General features: G+C 45.0%; 1 protein-coding gene across 1 annotated transcript in view; it reads left to right on the top strand.

Annotated features, from left to right (window-relative positions):
• The window catches only part of DNAH5 (dynein axonemal heavy chain 5), a 166,767-nt gene that overhangs the window by 31,733 nt on the left and 115,130 nt on the right, over positions 1-19,904 (top strand). Inside the window, exons 12-18 of the mRNA XM_077933359.1 lie at positions 1,316-1,423; positions 2,408-2,493; positions 4,069-4,390; positions 7,218-7,424; positions 8,836-9,007; positions 11,620-11,765; positions 17,912-18,074. Coding sequence (XP_077789485.1) covers positions 1,316-1,423; positions 2,408-2,493; positions 4,069-4,390; positions 7,218-7,424; positions 8,836-9,007; positions 11,620-11,765; positions 17,912-18,074 — 1,204 coding nt within the window. The remainder of the gene's footprint in view (positions 1-1,315; positions 1,424-2,407; positions 2,494-4,068; positions 4,391-7,217; positions 7,425-8,835; positions 9,008-11,619; positions 11,766-17,911; positions 18,075-19,904) is intronic.

A 19,904-nucleotide genomic window follows, 5' to 3' on the forward strand; every position in this document is an offset into this window, starting at 1 on the left:
GTGTTGCTTGGCTGCGTTGCTCACCCAATAAGGAGTCTAAGAACGACTGGTGGGTGGAGCTTGCATGCCTTGTGCCGATCAAATCGGCCGCATTGCCTGGGAACTTGCCTTTGCTCAGCGCTTCCCAGCGGAGAGGTGACGGTGGTTTTCCTTGCTGCATCCCCTTTGCCGAGTTGCTGCGCTGTGGGAGCCACCGCTTGAGGCTTTGTTTGGCTGCTGGCTGGGCTTTCTGCCTTTGGCTTGGAGGGGCTCAGAAGTTGAACATACCTGTGCTTGGAAAATCCCTTATTTTGGCTGCTGATCCCTTATTTTTGAGGCTGCTGGCCCCTTATTTTCAAATCTGTAAGTTGACAGCTATGGTGAGAGGGCATCAGAGGAGGGGAGGGAAAAAAGAGCGGCAGAGGCCAATTTTGCCCACAGCACCCCTGACCATCATTCAAAGCACCTCAGGGTGCTGTGGAACACTGCTCTGTCCGATTTTCACATGGGAATTGGTTATTTGTATAAAGGTGCTCTCGGCCATTTCCTCCCATAGTAAAACATGATGCATTGCATGGTTCACCACCCAAGGGAAGAAGAAGACCCAAATAGGGAGTTTTAGACCCAAATCTAGTGTTTCGCTTGCCGCACATTTTATATTGGTCTTCAACCAGCTGAACAGTAATAGATTTTGCCTGAGAATCCTGGGAATTGTAGTTTGGTGAGGTTGTCGAGAAATCCGTTAGAGACCTCTCACCCCCTTGCAGTTGCTGACTATTAATGTAGTAAGACATCTTATTGTACTTTCATTTGTACAGACCACGGGAATGCAGGAGCAATGGGAGGTAACTTGCGCCAGGGTTTTTAATGCTGTGATTTGTGGTTATGAATACGGCTTTTTTGCTTCTCACTGGAGGCCTTTGAATGAAAGGAAAGAACACTGGGACGTTGTGTTTCAACTCCTATGTTTCTACTTCTATATATCCTTTGTCAAAATAAATAATTGCACCAGAGTGTGTTCTACAGAAGTGTTGCACATTTTTGCATGTTTGAGTATTTATTTTCCTTGAAAGAAATGTGGCTTTTAATTGAGAACTCATTGGGTTGAGCCTTTTTTGTGTGTGCAAAACTTTATTATCTAGTTAATGAATGCTGCCTGCGTCTTAGCATTATCAGCTACACTATTGTAAATATAAGCTGTGTAGGCCCCCCCCATCACCCCCATGTGAAAGATTTATTTTTAGTCGGGCACTGGGGGAGAAAAAGTAAATGTTTAGTCCTATGCGGATGAGATTAATGCTCCTTTATAACAATATTCACTCCCAATTATATTTAGAGTATTGTTGCCACCATGAAGAAAAAGCAGTACAACTTTTTAGATCAGAGGAAAACTGATTTTGATCAAGACTATGAAGAGTTCTGCAAGCAAACAGATGATCTTCATGTAAGTTTGATACTCACAAATTTTTTTCTTGATCACCCTTGTCACTGAGAATAAATACATCCCTACATAACTACTATGTACTACATATGGGAGGCAGGTGGCGCTGTGGGTTAAACCACAGAGCCTAGGACTTGCCGACCAGAAGGTCGGCAGTTCGAATCCCCACGACGGGGTGAGCTCCCGTTGCTCAGTCCCTGCTCCTGACAACCTAGCAGTTTGAAAGCATGTCAAAGTGCAAGTAGATAAATAGGTACCACTCTGGCGGGAAGGTAAACGGTGTTTCCATGCGCTGCTCTGGTTCGCCAGAAGCGGCTTAGTCATGCTGGCCATATGACCCAGAAGCTGTACGCCGGCTCCCTCAGCCAATAAAGCAAGATGAGTGCCGCAACCCCAGAGTCGGTCACGACTGGACCTAATGGTCAGGGGTCCCTTTACCTTTACATAACTACTACTACTACTACTACTACTACTACTACTACTACTACTAATTGTTATTATTATTATTATTATTATTATTATTATTATTATTATTATTCCACCCTATACCTGGAGCTCTCAGGGCGGTTCACAGAACAAAATCAAAATACAAAACCATTAAATACATAATCAAAACAATAACAACAACCCAATAACACCCCCCACAAACCCCCACATTTTAAAAGGGCCTAGGATGTCAAGCAAATCAGTCAAAGGCCTAGCTAAAATGGAATGTTTTTGCTTGGTGCCTAAAGGTGTATAATGAAGGCACTGGGCAAACTTCCCCAGGGAGAGCATTTCACAGACGGGGAGCCACTGCAGAAAAGGCCCCGTTCTCGTGTTGCCACCCTCTAGACCTCTCAAGGAGGAGGCACACGAAGGAGGGCCTCAGAAGATGATCTCAGGGACTGGGTAGGTTCATACGGAAAGAGGCGGTCCTTTGGTTGTGATAGTTAATTTAGAATATAATTAATAAACATCTTCCATCCTCATATTTTCCTCCTGCAGCAACAATTACAGGCATTTATGGATATTACCTTTGAAAAGATTACAAACACCGAAAGAGCCCTTAGTATGCTGACAAAGTTCGAAAGGTAAAGATGATTACCTATAATCATTCAATGTGAAGCTACCAGTACTTCTGTAACCCTTCCACCCTTTATTATTGAATTAATTTTTCAAAGTGTTGCTCACAGATAAAAGAATGTGAATTCCCATGGCGTATGAGTTTATCATCTAGAGTCTATATGGCCTTTGTGGTCTCTTCCAACTCTGTAGGTGGAATGCAATGTCATGCTAGGACAAATGTCCTGTCTACCCAAACATTTCAGCTTGCCGGAGGGAATGACCCCCTCCTTGCCCTGTAAGCTGTTCTGAGGGTTCTCCTGTGCTCCCTGGAGTCAATTTTGGGGGGTTCACGGGGGTGGAGAGGAAGGAAAGTCCCATCACAAGCAAAAGTCCTTGTGTAGGGCTTCCACTGATAAGACTTCTTTTGTGAAGTCCGCTCACCTTTCCTGGTAGGCAGCGTTGTGGCCAGGGAGTCGGGTCTCAACGGTTTACTGGCCAAGGGGGCAGAAGGATGCCGCCTCTTGTCATTGTTGTTAGAGTCTGCCCCCTGTGGGACTTCCTCAGCCAATCAGCTCTCAGGGTGGGCGTTGGGCTCGAGTGGCAGTTAGGCATTGGGTAAGCCTTTGTTTTTGGGGACGGGGGTGGCACTGTGGTCTAAACCACTGGGCCTCTTGGGCTTGCCGATCAGAAGGTCGACGGTTCAAATCCCTGCGATGGGGTGAGCTGCCGTTGCTTGGTCCCAGCTCCTGCCAACCTAGCAGTTCGAAAGCACGCCCAAAACTGCAAGTAGATAAATAGGTACTGCTCTGGCGGGAAGGTAAACGGTGTTTCCATGTGCTGCTCTGGTTTCGGTGTTCCATTGTGCCAGAAGCAGCTTAGTCATGCTGGCCACATGACCCGGAAAAACTGTCTGTGACAAACGGCGGCTCCCTTGGCCTGTAAAGTGCAACTGGACTTAACTGTCAGGGGTCCTTTAGCTTTTTTAAGCCTTTGCTTGGATGGAGGGGAGGTTGTAGCCTTCGCCTGCTCCTCCTCAGTAAAGGTATCCTGTTAAAGGGATTCGGGGTGTGAATTCTTTTTTGAAGCCTGGATGTGAGCTAGGGCCATGTCACAGCCCCTACGGGGACTCCTTGGGGTGCCCCTATGTGATGTAAGTCATAGGGTGCCTCCTATTGGTAGTTTAACCTTAAGTGGACTCCTTGCAGATGGGCAGGATTCAAGATATAGCCTAGCTTCACCCCAATGCCGAAACCAAACCGCTTACATCTGTAATCAATAAATTTGTGGCCTAATTGAACCCATAAACCAAAATACTTCATGTCAGTGTGCTTTATTGTTCTCCTGGGAACTTTGTGGCTTGGGTGCCAGTATGAGAAAACCCAACCGGAAGACCAATTGTATATTGAGGAGGTAGTAATTCTAATATGCTTACCCTTCTTGCCTCTGTTCCTTTCCCCTCCCTCCTTCTTGTGTTAAGTTTTGATGGTGTAAGAACCACCTTGTATTTGGCAAGACAGTGCCTTGGTATGCAACCTTGTCCTATGATTCTATGAAGAGAAACCGATGAACTAACTCCTGATGGTGATGCTTTCTCTTTGCAGACTAGGAATTCCTAACCTCGGCATTGATGAGAAATACAAGATAATCCTTCAAAACTATGGCCACGACATTGAGATGGTCTCTAAGCTGTACTCCAAGCAAAAGAACGACCCACCGCTGGGGCGCAACCTTCCTCCCGTGGCTGGTAAGATCTTGTGGGCTCGGCAGCTGTTCCACAGGATCCAGGAACCCATGGATCTCTTCCAGAAGCACCCCCTCGTTCTGCAGACAGCAGAAGCCAAGTCCATAATCCACAACTACAACAGGGTGGCCAAAGTCCTTCTGGAGTTTGAGGTTGTCTACCACAGGGCGTGGCTTCAACAGGTAAGATGGCATCCTTGTTGTTTTCATAATGGAATTCAAGTGGTATGAATTGATGCTAGAGATGGGGAGAAATTTGAGTTCCTGTTTAAGGCAAGCTGGCGCAATTCACACTTTCTGAAACACTACACGAACCGAAACACAGTTGTCCCCTTTAAATGTACACTTCTCTGAATTTTGCAGTGCGGTTCTCCAGGTGAGTAGCATGTACAACAATGGGCACATTAATGTCTAGTGGACACAAGTGGGCACATTAATGTGTAGATTAGTGAAAATAGTATACAAAATGTGTTCTCTTGAGTGAAATTGCTCAGCAGAAATGAGTATATTAGATTGTTTACTAATCTGGGTGGGTTTATTGCTGCCAGGATTCAGTGATATAATATAAACTTTGCTTGTGGAAGGTTCAGTCTTTTATATCTTGAGTTAAAAGGTTCTCAGATAGCAGGACAGAGAGACTCCTGATTGAGGTCATGAAGAGCCATGATCAGTGAGATGAAACCGTATAAGATTAGATGGACCAGTGTTCTGACTCAGTATAATTTCCCCCCCTATGTTCACATGGGTTATTCAGTGAAAGGTTTCTGAGTATACAGCATGTGAGAATGTGCATGCAATGTGTCAAAAGCAGCTTCTGTCTCTAGCAAGGCTATCACAGAAATAGGGTTCCTTGCTTCAGGAACTGTGGGAGAGGAGAACCAAGATCGACACTGGTTCAGAGCTGGGCTTGTTGTGTAGTCATGAAGTGTAAAGTAAACGTAAAGGGACCCCTGACCATTAGGTCCAGTCATGGCTGACTCTGGGGTTGCGGCGCTTATCTCGCTTTAATGGCTGAGGGAGCCGGCGTACAGCTTTCAGGTCATGTGGCCAGCATGACTAAGCCGCTTCTGGTGAACCAGAGCAGCACACGGAAATGCCATTTACCTTCCTGCTGGAGCGGTACCTATTTATCTACTTCCACTGGCGTGCTTTCAAACTGCTAGGTTGGCAGGAGCTGGGACCAAGCAACGGGAGCTCACCCCGTCGCGGGGATTCGAACCGCCGACCTTCTGATTGGCAAGTCCTAGGTTCTGTGGTTTAACCCACAGCACCACCCGCATCCCACCATGAAGTGTAGCAAGCGCCATTTATTCTCCAACCTTGCTGGATGTGAATGTTGAACTGCAGTTTGCTAGAACCATAGAACTACAGAACTGCCCAGTAGCTTGCTGAGCTGTTGCTTCCTCTTCATGACTTGGGGTGGGATTCACCTAATGTGAGCCCCATCGGTGGAATTGCAGTGCAAGGACTTCTGCTTGCCCAATGGGGTTTTCCCCCTCGCCTCCCCTACGGCCCCACAAATTGACTTGGGTGTGTGTGTTGGGAGAACCCCCATAGCAGCACACGGGGGGAGGAGAGGGGAATCATTCCATCTGGCAATCTCAAACGCTTGCGCAGAAAGAACAATTGGAAGAACGCAACACTGAAACCCACCCACGGGCATGAAGGATTCTTCTAGGTATTTTTGTGGGGTTCCAGGTTACCGAAAAGGGCTTCTGGGGCTGTATTTTCCTTGCAGGATTGCTTCCTCCAGTGCATAGCGTAAAAGGCATCAACTAGTTGTGTCTTCTAACTTCATCCTCAAGCCAGTCTATAGCAATCTAACGTAACAACTAATCCAGAATGCGGCAGCTAGACTGGTGACTGGGAGCGGCCGCCGAGACCATATAACACTGGTGTTGAAAGACCTACACTGGCTCCCAGTACGTTTCCGAGCACAATTCAAAGTGTTGGTGCTGACCTTTAAAGCCCTAAACGGCCTCGGTCCAGTATACCTGAAGGAGCGTCTCCACCCCCATCATTCTACCTGGACACTGAGGTCCAGCACTGAGGGCCTTCTGGCGGTTCCCTCGCTGCGAGAAGCCAAGTTACAGGGAACCAGGCAGAGGGCCTTCTCGGTAGTGGCACCCGCCCTGTGGAACGCCCTCCCACCAGATGTCAAAGAGAAAAACAACTACCAAACTTTTAGAAGACATCTGAAGGCAGCCCTGTTTAGGGAAGCTTTTAATGTTTAGTAGGTTATTGTATTTTAATGTTTTGTTGGAAGCCGCCCAGAGTGGCTGGGGAACCCCCACAAAAAACCCCCACAAAAAACAAAAGTCTATGGAAAGCTTCCAGATAGTTAGAAGAGCAGGATTCTGAGACTGGTTGCATTCCAGTTGCTCAGATGGTTAGATTGGGCTGTGCCTGCTTTTGTGCATGGCAGTGGTTTTCAACCAGTGAGCCATGGCACCCTGGGGTGCCTTGAATGATGGTCAGGGGATCCACGGGCAACACAGGCCTCTATCCCCCTTTCCTTCCCTCCCTTCCTCTGATGCCCTCTCGCATCTCTGCCTCCCAAAGGCTTGCATAGCTGTTTGTTGAGTCAGCCCTGGCTATAAGCTCCTCAGGTGAATAGTGTCTCTGGGGTTGGCCAGGGGGTGCTTCCCAGGCCCCTGTGGGGTCAGGGGAGGAGGCACCACTCTTTGGGATGGGGCTGGGGCAGCTCAGAGACCAGGGGTGGCAGCTGCGGCTGCCAAGAGGACCCCCAAGGAGAGGGGAGAGGAGAGTAGGCTGAGCCCACAAGGGAGGGTGCTCAAAAAAGGGTGAGGGGCTGCCGGCTCTGCAGGCAAGGGGTGACACAACTGGGCTCCTGAGCCCCACAGGGCTGCCTCAGAAAGAATGCAGTTGGTCAAGGGAGCTGTGGACCCAAAAGGGTTGAAAACCTCTGGTGTAAGGTGATAGTTTTGGACAAAGCCAGATGTGAGCTTGTCTTAATGACAGTAATGTCTGTAACATTTCTTGTCTGCAGGTCCACCTAACTAGAGCCGGGCTTCAGGCTTCATTATTGGTGAAAGCTCCAGAGCCAGGAGAAATATTTGTCAATTTTGACCCAGAGATCCTCACCTTAATAAGGGAAACAGAGTGCATGTCACGCATGGGACTAGACATTCCACCCTTTGCTGTTGCACTTCAGCAGAAACGTGACTCCTACAAACAGAACTTCAATAAGCTGCAGGTATTCTTGGATTTCTTCCACCTAACTGTTGCATCTATGGGAAAGTCATCTCGCTGGTTTAAGAAGATACCTGATGTCCCAGGATAAACTATCCTTGTGCAGTCTTTTTAGTTTACTTCATGCGCTGCTCACATATGACTCTTTAGAGATAAAACAGTTTTTTAAGGATCTCCTGGATGTGCCAGTAGGTTGAAATCCTGTCTTGTTTAAATTGCTATGTAGTCTTTCCTACTGAATTTATCTATATGTCGCTAAATTTTTATTTTTATTTTTGATAATCATTTTTATTACTTTTCAATTACAATTCAGTAATAGCCTCATTATAACAATGCCAATTTAAAATTCAATTATTAATACCAATAGTTCAAATACTGAATTACATAATTTAGATAAGGTGCCCCCCCATGTGCTAGAATTGATGGCTGGATTATTTGCTTTATTTCTGTGTTCCAAAATCTTATTAATTTCCATTACATTCTGGTCATAATAATAATCCCTTATACAACAACTGCAATATTCGTAACTTCTATTCGTGTTGACACATTAAATGATTTATAAAACTACAAGTGAGGAACTCAAACTATATCCTCATATGTCACTAAATTTGATTAGGTGTTCCCTCCAGTAAATTTGGAGGCTTATCAAGTATAATGATGAGATGAACTACAGCAAAACTTTTTTTAAAAAAAGAGTATCCTTGCAAATTGTCATATGCTTTGTATCCTGATAGCCTTTAAACCAGGTCTCGACATATTGTGACCTACCCTGTCAGATATAGATGGCTGCCAAGTCTGAATCTACAGAACTATAAAAAACGCTCTGAAAAAACCGGTTTGAAAGCTCACAATGGAAAATTTCATAGAGTTCCAATTACAGCTCTACAGCGCCATCTGGTGTCACAGTGTTGTAACACATTTATAACGTTTTATTTTTGCTAATGTAGCTGAGTCCCAACAGTGGCTTTTTCCAGGACAGCAAAAACAAGATGGTTATAAATTATCTTGCCAGGCCACATACATGGTTGATGGACAACTTGTGACCCAGTCAGTTGAACGTAGTCCAAGTATTTCTTTAATCTGTAGAGCAGAACTTGACAATATAAGGTGGATAAAGGTTTTTTTTTGGGTCGGCAGGCAGATTTGGGATTTTGAGAGTGTGTTGTAGGTGCCTATCACAAAATGGCTGCTGTGGGGTGTGTCATAATACAAAATGGCTGCCGTAGGGTGTATGACATAACACAAAATGGTGGCCGCATTGAAAAGAGACAGGGCTACGAAATGGGGAGGACATGACCCACCAGTGGGAATAACGCATATACTGAGTTTTTTGGGGGGTATCGTAAGGGATGCTGGTACCTTTGAGTGCCATTCTCATGCTGCATGTTTACAATTCTTCCTGGGCCTCATTTCAGATGATGCTGGCAGAGTACAAGAGAGTGAAATCAAAAATCCAAACTCCCCTTCATGTGCTAATGGCTCCTCATTTGGCGAAAGTGGATGATGCGATCCAGCCTGGTTTGACCACACTGACCTGGACATCCCTGAATATTGAGAAGTACTTACAGAATATTTTGGATAAGCTCGGTAAGTCTTATCATTAGGAATAAGACCCTTACAACCAATGAGCACACAAATACAGTGCCTTGTTAATAATCAGAACTGCGGTTCAAACTCTGCATGTGATCTGTTCGGTCTAGGTGGTACAGCAAGCCTGCAAGTTACGCAGGGGATATGTTCTGGGGATCACACCCAAAGCCATAATCATGTATAGTCAAAACCCATCAGGTTCAATGGCGGGTGAGATTGCCAAAGTCATTTTTTCCTTTCCACCCTTTTAAATTTATTGATTTTCTTTTGCTGAATGCACACGTTAAATGTGCGTAAGTTGCAGACTTACTGTATACTGTTAGGTGCAAAGCACAGACGTTCATTGGTGTGTTAAATGACATCAAGAATAAATTAGTGTTTGGCCAGCTAGACTTATTGTACAATTGTTCCAGTTACAGATGGGTAGCCGTGTTGGTCTGCCATAGTCAAAACAAAAAAATTTCCTTCCAGTAGCACCTTAAAGACCAACTAAGTTAGTTCTTGGTATGAGCTTTCGTGTGCATGCACACTTCTTCAGATACACTGAAACAGAAGTTGCCAGATCCTTCTATATAGTGAGAAGGTGGGGAGGGGTATTACTCAGAGGGGGGTGGGAATGGGTGATTGGCAGATAGCTGTGATGAGTCTGTTGACGACCCTTAACGACTGCAGTAGGTCTTACAGGAAAAAGCAAGGGGTGAGAAGGTGAAAAATGGCTTCTTATCTCACTATACATGACAAAGCCATTTTTCACCTTCTCACCCCTTGCTTTTTCCTGTAAGACCTACTGCAGTCGTTAAGGGTCGTCAACAGACTCATCACAGCTATCTGCCAATCACCCATTCCCACCCCCCTCTGAGTAATACCCCTCCCCACCTTCTCACTATATAGAAGGATCTGGCAACTTCTGTTTCAGTGTATCTGAAGAAGTGTGCATGCACACGAAAGCTCATACCAAGAACTAACTTAGTTGGTCTTTAAGGTGCTACTGGAAGGAAATTTTTTTGTTTTGTACAATTGTTCTTTTGTTTGATCTTTGGTGTCTTCTCTAGTGCCAGGATAAAGACTTTGCACTCCAGGAAGGAGTTCAGGAAGCTTATCACTATTTCTTTGTACTACTCATCCTTTTATCCTTACTTATAAGTGGAAATTATACCGATTTAGAGTGTGATAGGTTTTTTTATTTTTAATGCCAAACTAGATATTTAGGAGAAGACATGGGGCTGGGAACACCAGTTGTTGACCAAACCATTGTAAAACAATAAGAAAGCTTCTTATTTTCAGAGAAGAAGCTGTGCGTATGTGTAGGGAAAAGAGGTAAGGAATAGATCAAAGACCTGATCCATTGCCTGCGATTTCCATGCTTCAAATCATACCCTCCCCGTATTGGTTTGCTGTGTGGCAGCATCAGCCATTCCACGTCTTGTAGTGTCAGCCATTCTATGGCTGAATCTACATATATGTAAAAAACACTGTGAAAATGCTTTTTAAAAACGTTTTTAAAATATATGTGGAATTTACTTTTAGCTCACCACCGCCATCTAGTGTCACAATTGTATAATACACTTACAACACACTTAAATCGATGTATTTGCAGCTGTGTAGTTGAGTCCCAAGTCTATGTCTCAGCCTGTGTGCAGTTTTGTTTCACTTCTGAAACTCTTAAAAAGTGATTGGTTTTTATATTTTTATTCTAATTTTTTTTATTTATACATTCATTTATTTCATTTTATACATTTCAATAATTTTACAATCATTTCAACATTTCAAAACTCAACTTCCTTCCCCCTCTTTTTGCGGTTCCTTAAATCTTTTTAAATATCTTCTGCATATTCCAAATTAACTTTACTTACTCATTTATTCATCCACTTTAAATATAGACTCTTATAAAACTGTGGGTTATTACAGCAATCCTGCCAATGTTCTTATCTGTTTACAGTTTGTTTGTAATAATAATAATAATAAATTTTATTTATATCCCGCCCTCCTCAGCCGAAGCCGGGCTCAGGGCGGCTAACAACAATAAAACAGTACAAAAGTACAACATAAACAACATTCTAAAATCATTCATTATAAAAATTAATTAATTCAAGCCACTAGCAACCATTGGGCCAGAGCTCCGCGAAGATTGCCGGGGGAGGGAGTCAGGCTGTGCCCTGGCCAAAGGCCTGGTGGAACAGCTCTGTCTTGCAGGCCCTGCGGAAAGATGTCAAGTCCCGCAGGGCCCTGGTCTCTTGTGACAGAGCGTTCCACCAGATCGGAGCCACAGCCGAAAAAGCCCTGGCTCTAGTTGAGGCCAGCCTAACTTCTCTGTGGCCTGGGACCTTCAAGATGTTTTTATTTGAAGACCGTAAGTTTCTCTGTGGGGCATATCAATAAACTATTTCCATTCTTTTATAAAAAGTGTTTATATTTTTCAACTGCCCTCTTCAAAGTTTTGATGATGAAAAACCCTCTCTGCCCTCTCAGCTGGCTGCTGTGTTACACCCCTTAATGATGGTTTTAAGAATTTCCTCACACATTAGTCCATTCATGCTTAAAAGGGAGGGGAAAGTGGCTTCTGAAAGTACTTGGCCTAACTATATTTATTCTCTTCTTTGCCCTTAAAGCTGACCTTGAGCTGCTGCTTGATCGAGTCAATGACCTAATAGAATTTCGTATCAATGCTGTTCTTCAAGAAATGAGCACTGTGCCCCTTTGCAATCTCCCTGAAGATGATCCGCTGACCTGCGAGCAATTCCTTCACATGACAAAGGTATAGTCATCATGTACACCTAGCCTTCACTGAGGAATCAAACCTGTGCTTGAGCATGTCAGGGAGAAGACTAGATTAGACTTCACCTCCTTACTTCTAGTTTTATGAATGGAGTCTGCATAAATGCATTCAAAAAGGGACTGTTTGCATGGTAAAGTCTACAAAGCATGTGACTGTCTACCTGCAGTATGGTGTAACAGATCAGGTGCAGAACTATGGCCTCAGATAAAACTACAGAGTCATTGTTGTTTGTTGTTAGAATTCCTGCTCCATGGTTTCAGTCATGGGATTTTTGTCTATCACATGACGGTGTATGTTTTTACTCCACAGAGTGGGAAGTGACGGAGACAGGATGTTTGTGTTACCGTATTCCGTGAGGTGGGACTATTGTCCTTTGTTCTTTTTCTCTTTGCTGTTTGATGCCAGAGAGAGAGGGAGCCATGTTGCAGTGCTCTGTGTGTGTTTATATGTAAATAAAGTAGATTAGCCAAAATGCTGAGTTGCTGAGGTCTGTTACGCAAGCTGTGAAGACTCTGAGAATCCCTAAGTGTGCCGATGTCTGTTAGCATCGGTCGCTGTGATGAAAACTTTTGAAGCTCCCAAAAGAACGACCAGGAGGGAGAGAACATGCCAGCAGGCATGTGTCTCTGCCAGGGTCCTATGTGAGTTTAGGGTGAGCTCCTGACAGTTTAGTCATTTAGTCGTGTCCGACTCTTCAGGACCCCATGAACCAGAACACACCAGGCACTCCTGTCTTCCACTGCCTCCTGCAATTTGGTCAGACTCATGTTAGTAGCTTCAAGAACACTGTCCAACCATCTCGTCCTCTGTCGTACCCTTCTTCTAGTGCCTTCAATCTTTCCCAAAATCAGAGTCTTTTTCAGGGAGTCTTCTCTTCTCATGAGGTGGCCAAAATATTGGAGCCTCAGCTTCAGGATCCGTCCTTCCAGTGAGCACTCAGGGCTGATTTCCTTCAGAATGGATAGGTTTGATCTTCTTGCAGTTCAAGAAGATCTCAAGAGTCTCCTCCAGCACCATAATTCAAAAGCATCAATTCTGACCCACACAGCTCAGAGGCAGATCAGGGGGGAAATTGGGGAATAATGGGAGAGGAAGATCAGGCAGAGCAGAGAAGCAGCTGGCTGACACATTGTCACTAGAAAGCATTCCAGACCCTACTTGTCCCAGAATCCAGCGAGCCTTAAGAGTAGGAGAGCAAAGAGTTCAAAGACTTCTTCTTTGTGGATCAGGAATTCAATAATATGAAGCTCCCATCATTCCTATGTTGGACCACAAAACTATCTTCCTAGCCCCCTCAGATGTAAAGCTTAGATCCTCAACATACTCATCCAAATCTTATTCTTGGTTCCTTATCTTCTCCTTTGTTATTTTTTCAAATACAGAGAAAAAGCTGCTATAGAGTGGAAAAGGAAATGTGGTTGTATGAATCAGTCCCAAAGTCACACATATAGTTGATTATTGGATGGGTACAGGGCTGTGAATGCATATCTATTGGCCTCAACTTGATGGGGCACAAGCTGGCAAACCAATCTAAAACTTTTCCCCAATAGTAAAAGTTAATATATCCTCCAAACAAAACTATTCCTCACCTATTATGGAGATCCATCTTGACAGGGCTGAGATGCAATCTGACTGTTAACTGTTTTTGGCTTTACCAAGACTTAATGCATATCCCCTTTGTGACATCACACATGACATCAGAATGGCATGTTTGCATTCAACCTCCTAGACTATCTCCAGGCCAACAGCAATGGCCAGTAAACTTCTGCAGCCAAGTAACCATCAGCCTGACTACCCAGTTGTTTCTATCTAGACTATTGGATGTTTATTTTTTGCTCTCATAATCAAAGCCTGAAGAAGAGCTGCGTGTAATCTGAAAACCTGCTTCCACTTTTAAAGAAAACTAATTGTCAGGAACTGGGTAGAGGAGGAATGGTGGAGACCTCCTCCCCATCCTGACCCTTCCAGGGAGGAGGAAGAGGAAGAAGTATAGATTTACAACAGGGGTTTGCAGGAGGTCACAGCTCAGACACAGATGAGGGGGGAAGTTGGGGAATAATGGAAGAGGAGCAGCAGAGTCAGAACAACACCCGGCTGACACGTTGTCATTAGAAAGCATTCCAGACCCTCCATCTCCCAGAACCTGGTGAGCCTTAAAAGTAGGAGAGCAAAGAGCTCAAAGACAGAGGGCACATAGCAGCACCCGTAGAGGAGGTGATGACGACGACGAATGAGGAAGTGGGAGAGAAGGGGGGTGGAGATTCACTTGGGACAAGGCTATTGTTAAAGAGGCTGGGTTCTATAGCCTCTCTCTGTAAAGACTGAAATGAAAATGGACTGTAAGAAACCTATTTTTATACTTCCCTGGGCAACCAGCTGGGAACCACTGATAGCACCCTGACATCTATATGAAACTTTTTTCAAGTTGGCTCTCTGCTGCTTTCTCATCCTCAAAGTGTGGCTAACTCTTCAATGGCTTCCACATATTGGAGAACAGACTGTCAGGCAGCAGGCAAGCAAAGCCTGGTGTACTGTGTCCAGTTCTGGGCACCACAGTTCAAGAAGGACACTGACAAACTGAAACGTGTCCAGAGGAGGGCAACCAAAATGGTCAAAGGCCTGGGAACGATGCCTTATGAGGAACGGCTAAGGGAGCTGGGCATGTTTAGCCTGGAGAAGAGGAGGTTAAGGGGTGATATGATAGCCATGTTGAAATATATAAAAGGATGTCATATAGAGGAGGGAGAAAGGTTTTCTGCTGCTCCAGAGAAGCGGACATGGAGCAATGGATCCAAACTACAAGAAAGAAGATTCCACCTAAACATTAGGAAGAACTTCCTGACAGTAAGAGCTGTTCGACAGTGGAATTTGCTGCCAAGGAGTGTGGTGGAGTCTCCTTCTTTGGAGGTCTTTAAGCAGAGGCTTGACAACCATATGTCAGGAGTGCTCTGATGGTGTTTCCTGCTTGGCAGGGGGTTGGACTCGATGGCCCTTGTGGTCTATTCCAACTCTATGATTCTATGATTCTATGAAAGCGCAGAGATGCTATCACTGGCAGCCGGCTGCAGAAAGCAGGCCTCCTACGTATGTCCTATAAACCATGGTGGGAATGGTAGTTCCTTCCTGCTTGAAGAGAGGAGATTCTTGCACTTGGGAGAATGGGATCGTAAGAAAGTTATGAAACTTCTGTCTGGCCTAGGGTGCAAATGACACCTTTCTCATTCAAGTAAATCTTGGGTTTTAGAAGTAAATTAAGTTTACATATGTAGACAGCAGAGTTAAAAAGTTTGGATGCTGGAGCTACTCAGCCCTGCCTCTGTTCTGTCTCATTCTTGAGGAAGAATAAAAGGAAAAATAAAATACACCGAGTTCCCACTGGTAAAAAATAAATAAAAAAGATGCTTTACTTTACTTACCGTTACTTCATATTTAAAATGATGGCTTTGGATTCAAAAGCCACACGATCAGAGCTAGTTTCATGGCATCCTTGTGCATGAGAAGGGTAAGGTAAAGGACCCCTGGACGGTTAAGTCCAGTCAAAGGCAACTATGGGGTGTGGCGCTCATCTTGCTTTCAGGCCGAGGGAGCTGGCGTTTGTCCACAGACAGATTTCCAGGTCATGTGGCCAGCATGACTAAACCGCTTCTGGCCCAACGGGACACCATTACGGAAACCAGAGCACACAGAAACGCCGTTTAACTTCCCGCTGCAGTGATACCTATTTATCTACTTGCACTGGCATGCTTTCTAACTGCTAGGTTGGCAGGAGCTAGGACCGAGCAACGGGAGCTCACCCCGTTGTGGGTATTCAGACTGCTGACCTTCCGATCAGCAAGCCCAAGAGGCTCAGTGGTTTAGACCACAGCACCAACTGCATCCCAAGAGAGGGGGAGAACAGAGTGAGTGAACCAGAGGAAGGGGCAGAGCTTAGCTCTTTAGTGGGAAATCACAAAATGTATTTTCTCTTGGGTATCTGGTAGTCCTAAGTCTGCTCTCTACTGACTGGAGGCGTGTAAGGTTGCTGGTACTCCATTTGCTGGTGGGCATAGAGACCAGTGTCTGCCTCTCAGGTGAGCAGCACTTGCATGACATCACAGTGGTTAGCCCCTCCCTTTCAGGCAAGCATCTTCACGTGGTCACAATGGCCTGCCTCTCCATTTCAGGCAGGCAGCATTGAAATGGACCATAGCACTGTGCAAGGACAGGGGCTACTTGTGTCGTTCTTGTCACGATAGCATATTGTTGGAAAAGTAGCAGGTGGGAAGAGGAAAAGAGCGGGCCGGCAGGTACACCCGAGCAGTATAGGGCTTCTCTCTAGAGCTAGTGCCACCAAAAGTTGTAGAGATAATGGAAAGAAGTGGAAAAATGGTTTGCGACACTCTAAATACAACAAAGTGCTATATGTTATGTACTGAAGTTCTCACCCTGGGCCAGCAGGGGGATACTGTAGATAGTTCAGGTCCACATATGCAAATAAGGGATCGAAAGTTATGTTCAGTGATTGGATAGTTACAGAAAATGGTTACTGTTGCGTTCTAGTGGAGCTCTATAAAAGCAGGCTGGCTGAACCCTTCAGTTCAGTTCTGTTCTGGCCTGTGAATAAACAAGAGCTTTTTGAAGAATTGCTGCGTCGTCTGCTATGTTCACCTAGACGGCAATGATACCCTAGAAAGGCAGTGGCGTTGTGGGCCACAAACAGAAGCAGGCTAAGAATGGACTAGCAGTGGAGGTAAGCATCCCAGATGTTACTGTGAGGCATCCACCTGAAGCAGGTTTTTTATAGAATCATAGACTTGTAGCGTTAGGAGGGAAACTGGGGATCATCTGGCCCAATCCCCTGCAATGCAGCTGTCCCATATGGGGATCGTACCTGCAACCTTGGCTCTAATCTACGGCGCTATCCCAGGAGCTAACGAAATCGGATGGTGGGTATAAGGAGCAAGAGAATGAGACAGGAGAAGGCAAGGAGACTGGAAGGACAGTGAGCCTTGAGGGTAGGAATAAAGATTGAGAGGGGGTCAGCCTGCAAGGGCAGAAATGCTCACTCTGGAATATTGCCTCATCAGAGCTGAGCAGATGCCTTCTGAAGACTGGCCTGTTTGTTTCTGCTGAAATGACATAGTCACAGTGAGTGTGGTATAGGAATACCAGCCTGGGAACTGGGAGACTCGGGTTCAAAATCATTCCTGCTCAGCTATGCAAATCTCACTGGGTGACCCTGGGCCAGTCACTATCTTTCAACCCAATCTGCTTCACAGGGCTGTTGGGAAGATAAAATGGATGGTGACAGCAGACATGTCTGTGTGTCTGTGTGTCTGTGTCTGTATAGACCCATATATACTTCCCTGAGCTCCTTGGAGCAATGATGAGACAAAAAATGCAAGAAAGACTGTTGGCTCTTTCCATGTACAGTGGTGCCCCGCAAGACGAATGCCTCACAAGACGAAAAACTCGCTAGATGAAAGGGTTTTCCGTTTTTTGAGTCGTTCCGCAAGATGAATTTCCCTATGGGCTTGCTTCGCAAGACGAAACGTCTTGCGAGTTCTTGCGAGTTTGTTTCCTTTTTCTTAAAGCCGCTAAGCCGCTAAGCCGTTAATAGCCGCTAAGCCGCTAAGCCGTTAATAGCCGTGCTTCGCAAGACAAAAAAACCGCAAGATGAAGAGACTCGTGGAACGGATTAATTTCGTCTTGCGAGGCACCACTGTATTTATATAAGCCAGAATTAAACCTAATTTATTGACAGCTGCATGAATTATGATAGCTAGGAAGTGGAAGGGGCTAGGTGAATATAAATTGGAACAATGGTATAAAGAGGTGTGATGTATAGCTCTATTAATGATAAATTAACATGTGCCATTAAGCTAATACAGGGAATATGCAGGAGAAATGATTTTGAGGAAACATGTAAGGCGTTTGTAGAATTTGTACTGTTAAAACGGAAAGGGGTCAAACCATCGCAAGAGGTGTTGAAATTTTGGGAGGTTGGATAGTTAAAACGGAATGGTCTCGGTGGTGGGGTGCATATATTTATTCTTATTTGTTTATTATTATTACTTTGTCAAAATAAAAAAGAAGATTTTAAAAAGAAAAAAAAATAAATCTAAATGATATTGGCATTTTTGCAGGAACTCTGTACGAAGGGAGCATGCACTTTGCACCTGAAAAGCTCATTGGTGGAAGAAGCAGCAAATGAGCTTATCAACATGTTACTGGACACAGAGGGCCAAATCAGAGGGGATTCCGGCAATAAGTTTCTGAGTGGAAGCAGCAATGAGGAAATGCATGAAGGTAAGGACTGACATTCCACCATATGTTAACTCATAGTCAATTTCAGGTATGGGAAATCTCTGGCTTGTGGGCCAGTCTTGGCCATCCATGCGTTCTAACTTGACCTGCAAGGCTATTTCCCCTCCAACCACGCCCCCACACCCATCAGCTGACGTCACCAGTGATGTCAGCTGATGGGCGAGAGGATGGGGCATTCGCTGCACGCCCTATTCCCAGCAGAGAAGAGGATTGCATAGCCAAGGCAGCAGGATTTCAGCTGAATTGGAGAAGCGCGCAAGCTGCTTCAAACAGCACTTTTGTGAAGCGCTTTAAGGCAGCTCCTGCAGTCTCATTTCAGCTGAAATGGGGCTGTGGAAGCTGCTGTAAAATGCTTCACAAAAACATTACACAAGAGGTTTCAAATATTTCTTTTGAAAGTGGGTGGTCAGTGGTCGGAAGAAAGGTTACCCCCTACCTTATTGCTGTCACTGCCATTTGCAGGAGAAGCATGTGAGTCTTAAACGGGTGAGGGTAGAGACTCAGAAAGGCTTTTGCAAGTCTCCTCTCCCTGAAGTTCAGAGTGAAAAGGACTTAAGAGACAAATGGGAGGAGACTTGCATACACCTTTTCCAGTCTCCTGCCTTCCTTTTTAAGTCCCCGATCTTGCTCCGATCTTAATGGGGTGGTGGACCCACAAAAGTGTTTGTGCAAGCTTTCCCCCACTTGCCTTTTGAGATCAGAGCAAAAGAGATTTTGACAGGTGGGCGCCCCATGCAGAGAAACTTGACACTGAGATTTCAGAAAATGCACGAGAGCAGAGTGCTCATAATATGACATTGATGGATAATTTCCTTATTGTACTGTGCTGTGTTTTGTACAAGCTAGTAACTGAAATAATTCTTTGCAGTTGTAGTTGCTCTTTGTAAAGTTTAATGAAAATAATAATACTAACTTTTAAAGAGAGAAAAAGAAATAGTGATTCCTGTCTGAAACTGCACTAAGCATTGTTCATACACCTTCAGGCCTATATCTGCTAACAAAAGTTCTAAAAAAATTGTTCTTAAAAAGAGAAAGGAAAGTTGAGGTTCTCAGGCAATTCTGTACCTGGTCAATTTTGCGTGTGGATTGTCTTTGCTCCTGAAGCATCACGGTATTGTTACGAGCCATTATGAACAGTCCAATGTATAGCATGGGGCATCTCAGTTCTGACCATAGCTGTCAACTGACCTTTATTTGGCGGGAAACTCCCTTATCCCAGCGCCGTGTCCCGCTGCTGTCCCTTGTTGATGATGTCCCTTAAATTTCCCGGGTTTCAAAGGAAGCAGCTCCTCTCCCTCCCTCCCTGCCGGCCAGGGAGGAGGGAGGCTCCAACTGTGTTGCTTGGCTGCGTTGCTAACCCAAGAAGGAGTCTAAGAACGACTGGGGGGGTGGAGCTTGCATGCCTTGTGCCGATCAAATTGGCTGCATTGCCTGGGAATTTGCCTTTGCTCAGTGCTTCCCAGCGGAGAGGTGACGGTGGTTTTCCTTGCTGCATCCCCTTTGCTGGGTTGCTGCGCTGTGGGAACCACCACTTGAGGCTTTGTTTGGCTGCTGTCTGGGCTTTCTGCCTTTGGATTGGAGGGGCTCAGAAGTTGAACATACCTGTGTTTGGAAAATCCCTTATTTTGGCCGCTGATCCCTTATTTTTGAGGCTGCTTGTCCCTTATTTTCAAATCTGTAAGCTGACAGCTATGGTTCTGACTCATATTAACTAGCTAATTACATAAGTGGCTGACAACAAGAAAAAGTGAGAGAAAGAAACAGACAGACAGACAGAGGCATGTTCAGATGAACACAAAATATCTCTAAGGG

The sequence above is a fragment of the Podarcis muralis genome, chromosome 8 (assembly GCF_964188315.1).
Source record: "Podarcis muralis chromosome 8, rPodMur119.hap1.1, whole genome shotgun sequence".
Classification (NCBI taxonomy): Eukaryota; Metazoa; Chordata; class Lepidosauria; order Squamata; family Lacertidae; genus Podarcis; species Podarcis muralis.